Consider the following 16,533-nt stretch of genomic DNA (forward strand, 5'->3'; position numbering starts at 1 on the left):
TGTTTATTACCACCAACTCTCCCATCTCGCTTCCTCAACTCTTCTTTTAAAGTAATCATTCATAATTTTACTATGCATAACCTAGGCCTAGTCACGTACTACATGTATTGAAATCAATCTCATTATAGTCCGAGTAGTATACTCATGCCATCTAGCAGCAAATGTTTGCATAGGATAACCCTATTAGATGTATTACATTAAGGCTGAAGATGGCCAGCCAAGGCCGAAACTAGTCCCTAGTTTAGTAATGTAATTCATAATATTGCATAATATAGTATTGGTGTCCCTCTACTTCTCTTACCCTCCATAATGGAGTCCATTATTCTCCTGGGTAATCTACATTTGCCTCATATACCGGGCAAGTTGGCCGTGCGGTTAAGAGCGCGCAGCTGTGAGCTTGCATCCGGGAGATAGTGGGTTCGAACCCCACTGTCGGCAGCCCCGAAGATGGATTTCCGTGGTTTCCCATTTTCACACCAGGCTGTACCTTAATTAAGGCCATGGCCGCTTCCTTCCCATTCCTAGGCCTTTCCTATCCCATCATCGCCATAAGACCTATCTGTGTCGGTGCGACGTAAAACAAATAGCAAAAAAAGAGAGCTGCATATGACCCGACCGCCGAAGCCGTTTATGAGCACAGCTAATGAAGTAAAGAACACAACTGAAATATACATCACGGCTTTTTTACTCTGAAAATCCCAATAAAGGAATTATCTATCAATCTATCTAAATTTAGCAATCAAGAAGCTCAGATGAAACTGGGACATAATCACCAGAATCAGACCATTCTCTCTGACAGAGCATTTACTTAAATCACAAGGGGGTGATTGTTGCTATGCTGTGGTAGTAGACATAGGTGTGATGATTCCGAAATATCAACTTGGTTATAAGGTTTGTGCGTTGAAAGCACGAAGAAAACACAATTTCAAAGTCAGTGGTATCTTTCTCTACACGTGTGAATTTCTCATTGAAATTATATATGTGTTATTACCATACCACAACAATGAACCACTTAGAAACTGGCAAAATGGCAGATAACCTCTCTCTCAGAAACTGGAAGTGAGAATGAAAAAAACATGTCTTCCCCTGTAGTGCATGATTTTAATGTTGGTGTATGATGCTGAATTATCTTTCTTAACTCTTCTCATAACCAAACATACACCACCCAGATTCATTGTAGCATTGAACTGATAATACGGTTAAATATCAAGGCAATGAAGTGGCAGCCACCACAACATAATAGTTACACCCAACAATTAGTTCGCTGAGGGCCCTGTAACGAGCAGGTTTAGGAGTATATACCATATTTATGCGAATAATTCCCGCACATTTTTTAAAAAAAATTTGGGGCACAAAATTGGGATGCGTTTTTTTTGCGTCAAAGTTGGCTCTTTTGTTTTTCACAATAAGCCTACCTAAAGTTAGGGTGTGGGGATTATTCGGTGGCGGGGATTATTTGCGTAAATACGGTATATTTCACGTCGTCAACTGTACGTGGGTTAGTCAAGAGTTGGAAAGGCAAACGTAGCTCCAAGTGGGAGAGCTCTGTAAGGAAAAAGTACATGGTTTTTTATCTATACTAACATATAAAGGTAAACTTTGTTTGTACGTAATAGCTAATCTCAGGAACTACCAGACTGATTCTAAAAAAATCTTTTACCAATGTAAATATTCATTATCCCTGAGTGACATGGGCTGTATTTTATTTTCAAAGCAATTCGAGGAGGGGGGGGGGAGGGGCACGGGGGGAGATATACAAATAATAGGCTAATACAGGTGAAATATAGAATTTGTCGTACACGGACGAGACAAAGCTCAATTTAACCCCCTTAACGCAAAGAACAAAACTCGGTAAGCCCTATAGGCCCTAAAACCAACCGTTATGGAGATATTTGCACCACACTACCCCTGCTCTAGGAATCAGTTAAAGAAATGAACTGCCGTAACCATGGCAATGTCAGCTCCAGGATTCTACAGCAGCGAAATTATCTACAATATATCACAAAACCCTAACATGTTACAGACATGAAAATTGGTATTTGGAGTCCCCCTTAAAAATAAATGAACACACTCTTTTTTGGAAAATCCATTCAAGGAGGTGAAAAGAATAAAAAAGCAGGTGAATTTTTAAAAAATGAGCAGCTTCCTCTTCTTCTAATGCTTTTCCCCACAACTGTGGGGTCACAGGTGCGAACCATGCCGCACCTGGGGATTTGACGCTGTTTTACGGCTGGATGCCCTTCCCGACAGCAACCCTATGTGCAGGGATGTAATTACTATTGCGTGTTCCTGTTGTGGTTGGTAATGTGGTGTGTTGAGTGAATATGAAGAGGAGTGTTGGGACAAACACAAACAACCTGTCCCTAAGCCAGAAGAATTAATGACACGCGATTAAAACTCCCAACCCATCCTGAAATCGAACCTGGAACTCTATGAACCGAAAGCCTCAATGCTGACCATTCAGCCAAAGGAGTGGTGCAGTTTTTAAAATGAGTATATCTACAGTATATCTTATAAACTTAACATGTTACAGACGTGAAAATTCGTATTTGTAATCACATTTAAAAATAAAGTAACACATACCTTTTGTTTCTGGAAAATCAACTTAAGATGGAGATCGAAACTAAGTGAAGAAGGAGTTGAATTCTCTTTATGAAGATACTTATATCTCAAAAACTAAGATGTTACAGACATGAAAATTGGCATTTGGAATCTCTTTCAGAAATAAAGAAACTTTTTTTTTTTTCAACTTAAGTGAGGACGGTTTCTCACATGTAGAGTTCCATGTCACATGTTCCAGATTTAGCCTGGTCATCTTAACCCCAAAAGGCAATGCCACAAATGTTATTTACAAAGAGGTTCTAGGGTAAATGAAATGCAATTTTTCAGTGAGTTTTTATACTTTAGTGATTTTCAGATAATGTCTTAGTGCAGTACTGAAGAACAATGAATTTTTATCAAATTACAAAATCCTCGCGAGCTAAGCCATAACAGCTAGTATTTCAATATTATTTGTACCATCCACTAACCTGATATGAGCATTGAAAGTAACAATATAATTAAAAATAAAATAATGCCATTTACTGTAAGGTAAAAACCATGTTTGTTAATAAATATAATGTTTTATTTTGCTTTAAATAAATAGTTTTAAAATACCTAATTTGTTGAATTAATAAACGCAGGCGAAGTATAAAAACTCACCGAAAAACAGCATGTAATAGACATAAACTTCAAATCTGACAGGATTATCCAAGTCCATTTAAAATTAAACCCTACCCAGAACATTAGTATCATTTAGTGCTATGGCCTACAAGTAGGTTGTGATAGTTCAGAGAAAGACCTATTGGAAGAGCAAGTTAGAGGTGAAGGAACCATTGTTATTGATGACATGAATGCCCAAGTAGGCTCTGATAGGCAAGGTTATGAGAGCATCATGGGCAAATATGGATGGGGACCAAGGAATGCTGAGGGAAGGGAAACAGACTCCTAGATTTCTGTCTGAGAAATAACATAGTTATTGGTAATACCTGGTATCACAAACAGAAGTCACAAAATCACCAGATATGGATGGAATGGGTAACAGGAGTCCATCATTGATTATATTATGGTAGATAAACATACACAAGAAAGGTTGCTGGATGTGAAAGTGATCCCAAGTGTGTCTCTTGACAGAGATCATAGGCTACTTGTTAGTTGTTTCAGGTTCAAAAAGTTGAAGGATAAAGAGAAGGCCACAGAATATCAAGAAAAATCCAGCAGTGAATACCAAAAACAGACATTGGAACAGTTGAAGAAGAATGGAAAAACAAATGGCAAAAGAAAATGGAAGGAGACACCAAGGTGGAATGATAAAACAAGAGACACAGTCCTTAAAAAGAACATTGCCTACAGAAAATATTTCAAAAGTCAAACAGATAAGGACAAGGAACTCTGTAAGTTGGCAAAAAAATAATCTAAGCAGGTTGTCAGAGCAGAAAGAGAAAAATGGTTGAATGAATGGAGTGATAAACTAAATGAAGACGCAGATGGCAACAGAGAAATGTTGTATGGAATGATGAATAAGAGGAGGGACAAAGAACAGACTAATTATCTGACTAGTGGTAGTGGGTATCTCATTACCAGGGACCTGAAAAATTAGCATCTATTACAAAGTTAAAATGGTGGTATTAATTTTAACGATTCCAAGTTTATGAAGTGCAATTATTGTCCATGGTTCACACACAATACAAATTCATTGTTCAAACGAAAGCACTATCAGTACTTCGGCATTAGTTTTTTTCAAATTGCACCGTCTGTCTGTAACCACTGTGTTGTAATGAGACAACACACGCTCGCTATCTACATTGTTCGTTGGGGTCCACAACAACAAGACAGTATTTAGCAAATATGCTGAACTCTGTCTGAACTGCAGTTAATGCAAGCATGACATCACATTTTTCACTTTCTTTTATCTGGGTTTGAATTGCATGTTTCAGAGAACAGTAACCAGACCAGATATCGTTTCGTGAGAGGTATGTTACTCCAAACAATTTCTCAAGCTCATCTAATTTATCAGTGTTATTCAAAATTATATTTTTTGGATCCAAAGCTTGAGAAATGCTTATGGTTGGGGTCTTTAGCTTTCAATGTGGCTAGCTTGCACTGTGAAGAATGAGCAGCTTTGACAAATGTGTCTCTATATGCAGCCTGCTGTAGAGGAGTGAGCTTAATCAAAGCATCATTAGTTGCTGCAGAAAAATTCCCCTAAAAAAAAATTAAGGTAAAACTGGGGTAAAGCAGATGAGAGGTAGGATACAGAGACCCTTCAAGTTCAGTAAGAAGGTCCACCAATCCAGCTACATGATCTGTGACAAAAACCAAAAGCCTATTCACTTCTTGGTCACTCAGATCAGTCAGGTACTTAATACCACAGTTGCTGATGTCTTTCATGTCAGACATCTTAAAAATGTAACATCAGTAAAGTAAACACTCAAATAGAAGACAGCCTGAAACCAGCTATTCCATCGTGTTATGACAGGTGCAGGAAAAAGCTTTGCTTCCTTTGAAGCACTATACTTTGATGTTCATCGTCATAATTTCTTCGCTCCAGCAAGCCGGGTGGGGTTGTGTACGAGCCTCCTCCAGTTTGTTCTATCCATCCACAGATGCTGCTCATATTTGTGACGCCAGTTCACATCTCTAATTTCAAGGTCCTTCATTATATGTTTTTCCCAAACATCATGAGGCCTTCCTCTTGATCTCTTCCTAGGAATATTGTGGTCAAAGTATGTTTGAGGGGTCCTGTGAGGTTTCATTCTTTTCATGTGAACATACCATTGCAATCTCTTCACTTCTACAGTCTCCAGCAATCTTCTTTCCAATCCAAGCTGCTTCAGATATCCACGTTCCCTACTTTATCCATTTTTGTTTTTTGTAGACAAGAACGGAGGAACTTCATTTCTGTTGCTTGAAGACGACTCTTTGTTGGTCCATTAAGTGTTACTGCTTCCAGGCCATACATCAATATAGGTACTAGATATATTTTGTACAAGCTGATCATGGAAACTAACGGAAATGTTTCATCCCAAAGTATTTGACGTACAGCGTGATAGAATTTGCAAGCTTTCTGTATTCTGTTACTGATCTCTTGATGTATGGTATTGTCTGATGACAGAACACTACGTAAATACTGGAAGTTGTCTGCAATATCCATCTCCTCATCTCCAATTTTTAGATGAACAGTTGGAGAGTTTCTACTCATAAACAAGCCAACTGTCTTCGTTTTGCTGATTTTGAGACCTAATGTTGTAAAAGCTTCATGCCAGAGATCTAGTCTAGTTAAGAATTGTAAATAATTATATTTTCACTTTCTTGTGTTCAAAAATGCAGACTTTACGATCGTAACCACGATTTAAATCTGTCATCCATGCGACCCAACTATTGCCAACCAAGCTGATCTTATGTGCCCAGCACTGTACATGCATTAAATGATCCCCTATGACCACACTTAATGTTTCATAACACCGGGTCATGTACGGGGGTCTGTTACTAACAAACACTTTAACTGCATCATATGGTACACTATAACTGCACAGAGCAGTTTGTAGCATTTCCTGCATCAAGATAGTTCACAGAAACAACGTGCAGCTCTCTTTTAGATCCGGCTGGGACTTGGAATATGATAAAAACACAACGGCCCATTCTATCTGTAGTTTCATCACAGAGTATGTTGATGTTCTTCCCCACTAGAGCCTCTGCTGTTCTTTTCTGGTGGTCAGATGCAACTTCTAGAAAGGAAGAAAGACCTCAAATTATAACAAAATAATTAAAAATTTCTGGATTAATTGGGTACGGAAATCGCACTCAAATTCGGCATCCTTCAATTTTGCGCGTGGTTTCAATGTCGTAATACCTAAACCGTACCCGATCAATGAAATCAAAACTTACCCGGTAAATATACTTCACGTAGAGTTTCCACACATGGCAGCTCTTCATTTGAAAACTCAGTAATCCAGGCTCTTAGCTCTTTGCTTTCCAGCTTTTCCAGAGGTATATTTGCTTTGACAAGTACATCGACTGTGCGTTTCGAGAAGTTATCTCTGGAAATTTTTCGTCTTTTACAACTATCTAACTGTGTAAGCACAGAAGATTGCTGCTTTCTTTGAGACGTACTAGCAGCAGGGATTGAACTTTTGTTATCGCGTCGCTTACACACGTGTGTAAATAATCGCTCGACTTTCTACTCTTCACTAGTTTCAATTTTGAAAAACAGGAAAACAACGCTGCATCTATCTTGTTATTTCCGTGACACTCTATTTACATTTCGATAATAATCGATACAGATCTTATTCCCCTTGCTATTCCCATTGTAAATATCACTTACCAGCAATCGATCGACTACTTTTCTTCATCGATCGGAACGGTCGAAAGATTTATGTATCTATCATATTTTGAGTATTTCTGATGATTTTGCCGAAATGTATGTTTTCGCCAATAAAATAGCACATTTTTGCAGAATTTGCACCAAAATCGCATATTCATACTAATTTTGCATTTTGGGTCACAATTCGCATTTTGTCACACTTCTATTTATGCATAAAAATGATTTTATTCCACATTAGAATTACCGTAGGCTTGGATTCAGTACAAGATTCAAAAATTCGCATTTATCGCAAATGCAATTTTTGCAGGTCCCTACTCATTACAGATGACAGAGAGATCAAAGAAGAATGGAATAATTATTTTGATAAGCTGTTAAATGTGAATGATATCACAAACATTCCATTAGATAGATTAGTTAATGATGGAAGGTTGGAAGACACTATAACAGATCTGACATGGAATGGTATAGAATACGCATGGAAGTATATCAAAACAGAAAAATCTCCAGATATTGATGAAGTGTGTGGAGAAATGATCAGGTTTATGGGAGATGCAGGAAAACAGTGGATATATAGACTTTTTCACAAGATATGGAAGGATGGGCAGATACCAGCAGATTGAAAAAAAAGGTATCATTCCACTCTTTAAGAAAGGTGACAGGAAGAAATGTTCCAATTACGGAGGAATTACATTAACTTCCCAAGTGGGAAAGCTGTATGAAAGAATTTTAGAAAGAAAAATAAGACCATTGATAGAATTAAAGTTATCAGAGGAACAATATGGATTCCGGAAAGGCAGATCAACAGTTGATCTAATATTTGGACTGCGTCAGCTAATGGAGAAGTATTATGAACATAATAAGGTCCTTTGGCTAGCCTTCCTGGATATCAAAAAGGCCTTTGACCCTGTAAGCAAGGACAAAGTCTGGGAAGTGTTAAGAGCCAGTGGAATCAATAATGACATAATAAAATGAATTGAGAATTTATATGAAGCCATCAGTAGTCGCATCAAAACACCATCAGGAATGATGGAACCCTTTAGAATAACTACAGGCGTAAGACAAAGTGGAGTTCTGTCACCTCTTTTCTTCTCTTCATTACTGTGATGAATGAGATTCAACAAGTATGCCAAAACGTTGCTGACAACAAAGTGAAAGTCATGCTATTTGCTGATGACATCTGTATATGGGGAGATTCCAAGGAGGAACTTCAGGATCAGATCAATGCATGTACAGTAACAGCTAAAGGGTACGGCCTAAGATTCAGTCAGGAAAAAAGTGAAGTGTTGGTTATGCAGAGAAGGTAACATTGAAATAGACAAAATGTCCGACAAATTCAAATATATAGGAAGCACGATATGAGCAAAAGGCTCCATTGAAGAGGAACTTACCAGCAGGATTCAAGCTAGAGGAACATTCTATAGAGTTGTTCGAGACCTAATATGGAACCCAAAAGCACCATTGAAATGCAAGCAAGCAAGCAAGCAAGCAAGCAATTTATCTGACTTATTACATGCCAATTTTGATATATGGGAGTGAGAACTGGACCATGAGGAAAAAGGATGTAGCAAGGATTCCGGCAGCTGAAATGAGAACATCAGGGACATGGCTCAGGTTGGCAGAATGTAGGACAACATAACTCGCGCAGACTCAAATGGTATGGTCACGTGCGAAGGATGGATCCTGATTGCATATCCAGAAAAATGTATGATTTGCAGTTAAAATATCTGAGACCAAGAGGGCAGCCCATCATAGACAAAGTGAGGGAAGCCCGTCTCCGCTGGCACGGCCACGTCATGAGAAAACAGGACGACTCAGTTGCAAAACAGCGCTCCACATCAACCCAGAGGGAACAAGACCACGAGGAAGACCGGCAAAGAGATGGACTGACAACATCAGGGCAGACATGCACAGTGTTGGTTTAACACCAGAAGATGTCAACGACAGACAGAAATGGAGGAGATGTAGCAAAGCAGCAGACCCTGCAAGTCGGGATTAATGCTAAGAAAGAGAGAGAGGGCAGCCAAGAATGCGATATACAGACATGGTGAAAAATGATATTCAGCAACGAGAAGGGGACTGGGACAGCATTGAAGAAGGAGAAAAGTACAAAGACAGAAGTTGGTGGAGGGGCTTCATTCGCTGACCCATCATATAGATGGAACGACGTGGGATATAGATAATCATTGTTAGCATTAACTTCATATCCGGCCCAAAAGTCCACCATTTGTTCTCCCGGTCAGTGGACAGGGGGTCGCTCAACTGTATGTGATTGCTGGAAAAGTCGGCGTTTGTGTAGTAGCTCAGATAATGACAGTTCGAATAAATGTTCAGTTCGTCAACGGTGAGTTGTTGTTGACCTTCAGAATATGCACGCAATAGTAAAGCTACGCAGCCATGCCCTTTATACACGTATTTGTACAAATATTTAACAGATTTGATTGAAGAGCAATGCTCAAGACTGATATGACAACAGTATTTTCTACTGAAAAATCTACAATATAGTACAATCCACCGATTATCAATGATAAATGTTATTGTGTCTTCTAAAAAAATAGGTTGCTAGTAACATTTAAATTACCATATTTACTCACGTATTAGACCCCTTCTCCCCCCACTTTTACAGCAAAAACAGTAAAGGAGGGGTACAATATGCGATAACCTCAAATTTTGTGCAGCGAACACATGACTTCTAGGCTATAAAGAGCTATAAATTTGTACATGTAAACATTCTAAACTACTCTTTAACAAACTTATGAATGTATTTGAGTTATAATGGCTATTTTCATCGGAAGGCGGTATTTTAAACTGTAAAAATCCTGCTACCGGTGCGTCGTCATTGCAAGTGATGTCTTCACTGCCATCTCGTCAGCCATGCATCGAGAGCATTTGAACCTTTTAAAAATAGTTTCGTTCCCGACTATAGAGTCTAAACAGTGCGAATCTATTCCCAAATGGTTTCTGGAGATGGTTTCTGATATTCCCAGTTGGTGTATGTGTAGCAGAAGCCACTCCTTCTGAATAAAGCCGGGTTGTAGAAGGCATGCCAAACCACCAGCTGATGACTAGCGTATGATACGAGTTGTACTTCCAAATGTAATACATAGTGACTGGAAGCATTCTTTTGATAACTGTGGCTGTTAAAAGCCAGACTTTTATTTTTAAGTATATTTCATGCTTATTCTCTACATTTATCACATCAGGATTTACGTGAACAGCTGTACATGAGATAAGAGAAACCGCATTGTTTAGGTTAAGTATGCTTTCGTCCAGATAGTACCAAAAGTTCAACGATGGAAAGAATAAAAATAAATAACAGGAAAGTTTGCTGCATTTATGGATATCTACAGGTGTGGCGGTAATGCGTTATATCATCATAATTGTTTTTAATTTCATACATTCGTTATCTCCATTTTTTATCAACGTATACCCTAGTATGTTTTGTTTGGCGTCTCCAAAAATCGTTTAAAGTACGTGGGGACAAAAATTATTATTTGGTAGTAAAACAATCGTTATAATTGATAGCTTTCATCACGTTTTAAACTTACTTCTTTCCAAAAAATTCCTATATCGGCCTGAGTTACGAGATATTAAACGATCACTTTCTTAATGAGCTTGCCTGCTATATAAATAGCAACAAGTGTAAATATTTCTCAAGTAAACTAAACTCGTTTCCTCATCCCGAGGTGGTGCAGCTCTTTTTAGACACACCCCCAGTGCTGCAATACTTGTATCCGCTCCGAAGCGGAATCGTTGTTCTTCTCTGCCGAATTACGTTGGTGGGTCTTGTATGCAAGATTTCCCCCCCCATTTTCTTCGTCTCGAAAAGCCAGGGGGGGGGGGGAAGGGTCTAATACACAAGTAAATACGGTAGTTTCCCCTTGAAAATCTTTTGGATAATTTTTAATACATTTTTGTTCTGGCATGCACGGGCTGTTTGGACTGATAGTACCGCAAGGTCTGTGTGCTATGCATTCCTGAATAACTTCAAAACGTTGAGGATGTATTTCTATCTGGAATTTCTGCACAAATTAAAGAGTATACATCTTCAGCTCACACTGTATTTAGAAGTGAGAGATATCGTCAGTATTAGATTTATTATTATTATTATCATCATCATCATCATTACTTTTTCATTTGTATATTTTATTCTTAATATCTTATGCTGGAAGGTCTCCATATATGATATGAGTAATTTGTTTCATACAAACTGATGGGAAAATCATTGCTATCGTAACTCAGCAAATTTGTATGACTCATGTATATCCCAAAGTCTGATGAGGTGGACTTGTTATTGTAGTCGAAAACTTCCGATAACTCGTGAAACACCCAAGTCTGTTGATGGTGTTATTGTCATGGGGCCGGGAAGGGATTCAGCGCGTGGTCTTCACATGAGCATCTACTCATGATTGGCTGGCCAGGATCAATCTAGGCAGATCATGTGAGAGGAAGGGGAAAGCTGATGTCTATTTAGGCATGTGATGATACAGCGAGGAGCCCACTGGTACCCTTACAACTTCTGATACAGTACTGGAGTTTGGCGTGCTTAGGCACTTGGTATTGTATCACTTGTGATGGTTTGGTATTATATGTTGGTGAAAGCTGTGAGGTGATATCTCAGACTTTCCAGAATTTACATTTTAGAACAACCAGTGTGTGTTATTCAGGTGAATGTATCTTTAAAACAAGCGTTAGTCAGTGAACACAGTATTCTGACTACAGGTGTGGCGGTAATTGCTATCAGTGTGATATAGTAAGTGCCAATTATGAGAATCTGCAAGTGATGTTGATACAGACACAGTTAAGGGTACTTATCTACTACTTCTTTTGTGCTGTAGATACTAATTCTTAATTATTTTGTAGTTTATGTATTTTTCCTTTATATTTTTCATTCTTTTAAATATCAAGTATTTTGGGTGATATGTCTACTTTGAATTTGAAAAATGATGAATGTTCTGTAAATTCTGATTGCTTTATTTTTTGGAGGTACTTACTCAGCGCCACGTATGCTGTACTTCTGCCTGAAACTGAAGATGTTCAGCAGCACTTTTTCAACCAGCTTGAAGGGAAGTGGAATAATAGGGTTGATCAGGGGCACGAAGTGCACCACACCAACATCCACATCAGGCTTAGGAACAAAAGCAGAACCTGGAACAAATATCACACATTTTCGGTTCTGTATTTATGTTAACATATGATTTACAGAGCACTCAAACAAAGACTACACGAATCACATCTACATCAATGTACTCAACAATGGTACAAGAAAAATGATGCCACTTAAATGTACATATATAAAATAAGAGTTTTGTCTGTACATTGCTCAGAATTTAAAAAGGATGGTATTTCTGTATCAGTCATGTCCACAGTAACAAGGAAATGCACTTTTTAATTTTCCGTAATTTGTCTGTCTGTCTGTATCACAAGAAAACGGCTGAAGAGAATTTAATGAAAATTGGTATGCAAAGTCGGGGAATAAGTTGCTACAATCTAGGCAATAAATAATTGTATTCATGCTTAATGAAATGGTAGTTTAGAGGAAGGCCTAAAATTTAATTCTCAAATATTTATGTTATTAGAGGTCATATCATAACGAAAATTGGTAGGCACAATCTAGGCCATAAATAATTGTATTCACACTGAGCAAAATGGCAGTTGAGGGGAAAGCCTAAAATTTAATTCACAAATATTTATGTTGTTAGTGGTTGTATCGATAACTAAAACTACATAACTAAAGTTATATACTATTAAATTTCTGATCATTTATGTCTACGTTGTTACAGTACTGGCTATGATCACAGAGATATTCACGAATTTGGATTTTTGTTATTAAGCCCATGTCAGAAAATGGGTAAACAGAATTTAATGGAAATCTGTATGTGAAGTCGGAGAATAAGGAACTACAGTCTACACTATAAATAATTTTACAAGACACCCTAATATCACAGAGTCGAAAGAAAACTAAATGTGAAGGCCTACAATACAGAAAGCTCATAAAATTGATCAACAATAACATTACATTGACCATTGTCTTTGTGATGTGCTTTATGCCTTCTGTTGCCACTCATCTCCGATAGATAGGATTACTGGTGAATACCGAGTATTTTTTAAAAAATTTGCCTTACGTCACACCGACACAGATAGGTCTTATGGCAACGAAGGAATAGGAAAAGGCTAGCAGTGTGAAGGAAGCGGCCGTGGCCTTAACACGTTAAGTGCCGAGCCGATTGTAGCACACTATTCCACTGGTGCCAGGCATGTTTTTGAATTGCATTCCGCTGGTGCCAAAGCAATTGTACGCGTTGTAGACTGTTTATATAATCTTGGGATGTTGCAACTCACACACCACACATAACACTATCCTCCACCACAATAACACACAGTTACATGGCAGATGCCGCCCACCCTCGTCGGAGGGTCTGCCTTACAAGGGCTGCACTCGGCTAGTAATAGCCACACGAAATTATTAATTATTATTATTTATCTTGGGATGTGTTTATATGATGTACTAAGTAAATTTTATCTCACCATACCATGGTCATGCGTGACGCCATTTGATGTCACATCAATTTTTAGGAAAGATAAAATATAGCGTGACGCCATATGGTGTCACAGAATTTTTTGACATGGAATGTTCAATACGAATTTCCAATACGGGATATTTATTTCCTAATTCAAATTAACGCAATATTTATGAAAACCTAGTAAAATGCAAAACAAGTACTTATATTGCATTACATATTGTTGTGAACAGTTTTCTGATAACTCTAAACAATGAAAATATGCGTCTCGGCATGCCCGAGTTCTTGTTACTCGTAATTTTTCAAACCTTATCGGCATCGTTATTCAAACATCGTCCTTTGTACACTTGTTTCATGTGCTGTTTTCATATTTACGTTTTGCACATCTGATCGGGAAGTTAAGGGAAACGCGCTAACTGTACGCTACCTGGCTGCTGGCGCAGCTCGACGCAGCCCGGTTGGTTCACGTCCGATGCTTCGCTCCTCCCTACCTCTCCGCCACACCCCGATACTCCCGTGGTACTTCTAATTTTATGACTATTTATTTGCTCAATTTTGGCGTTTAAACTTGCGCTGGGTACATGCAGTTTTCACCTTGGCATTCTACTGCCTCCCACGAATATTCCTACCAAATTTCAACCGAATCCGAGTGTAACATATGTATGTGTTCCCTCGTAAGATTATTACCAATCTTCCATTTTTTTATATTTTTGCACAACTATATAAACTGAGTGATAATACGTACGTAAACGAGGAATAAACAAAGCCTGGCGCGCTTTCACCTGTGACAAAGACCACTGGCCAGTCAGTGGCTTCGGAAGAATACTGTGGCGCCACATGGTGGCATACAGTAAAAATACATAGCTGGAATAGACCCTGAAGTTCGCCCTTCACGTAGTACCAATTTTACGCGCATAGATGTCACAGCTGATTATCTACGGCGCATCGCCTGAAACTCAACTGTGCCGCCATATGGCGTCACGCCAACTCTGATTCCAAGAACGGTGTGCCGCCATATGGCGTCACGCCATCTCAAATTTGTAGACCACCGTGACGCCATATGGCGGCACGTGGCACCCAACGTGTTAATTAAGTTTTAACCCCAGCATTTACCTGGTGTGAAAATGGGAAATCACGGAATACCATTTTCAGGGTTGCCGACAGTGGGGTTCGAATCCACTATCTCCCGGATGCAAGCTCACAGCTGCATGCCCCTAACCACACGGCCAACTCACCCAGTCGTACAGAGTGTAACAGCCTGCCTGAATATTGGCAGGAAGTAGCTGGGGAGTTAGATAACTTTCTTCTCTAGCATGCCATTCCTCTGGTTCATAAATTTTCTGACACTACTGGTATGTAACACACTGGTTCATCATAGCATTCGAGCTATTCAATCCCTACTCTGAGGCAGCGTGCATATTTAACGGAATAATGGCAGAGGAGTGTTCATGGCTGTCTACACCCTGGTCATTCCAGCTCTGGAACTTTGGACTGTTAGATCGGCACCGTAGTACTGTTCGTTCAAAGTGAGAAAATGTGCGGTTTTTAATTTGATCGAGTACTTTATATGATAACATTGCTTTCAATCGCTACTTTCCTACAGATGTTTTTGTAATGACCTATTTTGACTTTAGTTAGGAAAACCACAAGGTCAGTCTTTCTGAGAATCCTGTAGTGAAGCACTGGTACATCAGCTAGTTATCAATAAAATAAAGAACAAGCCACCCACCACTTTGAAAAAAGTTACATCATCTTCACTTTTGCTTTCTTTATCAAATCATAAACATTTACAAAAAAAAAAAAAAAAAAAACAGATCCTTAAAACTGCTCTAAAAACTAATAATACTCATTTGAAAAGATTTTATGACACGCACATTTTCAATAACAACCTTCATACATTACAAAGAACATGTAAATGCCGGCAGACACAAGGGATTTTTCTGTGACGAACGAACACATGAGTGAAAATAACCATACATTTCCCTCTATAAAACAAGATCTGGGAATGTTGCTGAACATCCTCGAAAATTTGCACATACATCGTGACCACCTACTCACATGGAAAACACCCTGATGAGAATGACACTTTCATTATGATGCTAAGTGGCCTACCTAGTTCAGGTGCACATTGCGGGTATGTCATCCGGACCAAATGATGTGGAGGTAACCAAAGATGCAAAAAAGATGTCTTTCTTGTCCGTGTGAGTCCCTGATTTCACCTCTGCAGGAGAGTTCACTATATCACACACGGACAAAGTGGACAGATTACACACTGTGGCAGGTGAGTGATACTTTTGAAACGTATCTGCTAAACTGTCTAAGATGTTCCTTTTGTCCTGTAATTCTTTCCTGTCCTGAAGCATAGTACATGGCAGGCGGGATGACCTGCGTTTGTTGTTCACAAAATTCCAAAAACACTTTTGGTTGGCAGCTAATTTTGATTCCATTCAAGTTATATAGTTCCTGTACTTTTTGAGCTGAAGACACTTAACTTCACTGCGTATGGTCGAAAATTGCACATAGTCACTATTATGCCCCATTGTTTGAAACTCCCTTCTTGCCCTCTCCTTTTCTTTTAATTTATTTATTACATCCGTGTCGTACCAGCACAGGTACTTCCGCGTGATAATTATCCAGTGTTCTCAATTACAGAGTGAAGGAGTTTGCCTCATCGGTGGAGGGGAAATCTTCGATTAAATTCCAAGGACAAAACGAAAGGACATCTCTCTTTGAGGAAAATCAGCCTCAGTCCAGGCAAATATTAACTTTCTCTGCAGTACGGCGCACATAACTCATGGTAAAGATAAAAATGAATTCTACAGCTTGACGGTCGGATGTCTCAAAGCAGTCCAAGTGTGCATAGCATTGCTCCAAGATAAGAACAAGGTCCAGGAAGTTCTCGTTTCTTGTTGGGAAGTGACACATTTACTTGAGTCTGAATTCACTGATGATTTCAAGAAGACTTCTTTGTTTTATAACAGGACCAGGATACAAAGCTAAGTGCCTAATGTTAAAGCATGACGAATAGAATACCAAGTGAGATCACTCACCGAGTTCATAATACCAATATAATGGTCCGTTATTGGACATTATAAATTTTCCAGCTAACTCATTCTTGGCTGCCTGCGTTTCGCCCTCGTGTGCTAAGTTAGG

General features: G+C 38.8%; 1 protein-coding gene across 1 annotated transcript in view; it reads right to left on the minus strand.

Annotated features, from left to right (window-relative positions):
- Window positions 1-16,533, minus strand: part of mtTFB1 (mitochondrial transcription factor B1) — a 78,952-nt gene that overhangs the window by 8,229 nt on the left and 54,190 nt on the right. Inside the window, exon 4 of the mRNA XM_067136155.2 lies at window positions 11,854-12,007. Within this exon, the coding sequence (XP_066992256.2) occupies window positions 11,854-12,007 (154 nt within the window). The remainder of the gene's footprint in view (window positions 1-11,853; window positions 12,008-16,533) is intronic.

This window comes from Anabrus simplex, chromosome 1, assembly GCF_040414725.1.
Source record: "Anabrus simplex isolate iqAnaSimp1 chromosome 1, ASM4041472v1, whole genome shotgun sequence".
Taxonomy (NCBI): Eukaryota; Metazoa; Arthropoda; class Insecta; order Orthoptera; family Tettigoniidae; genus Anabrus; species Anabrus simplex.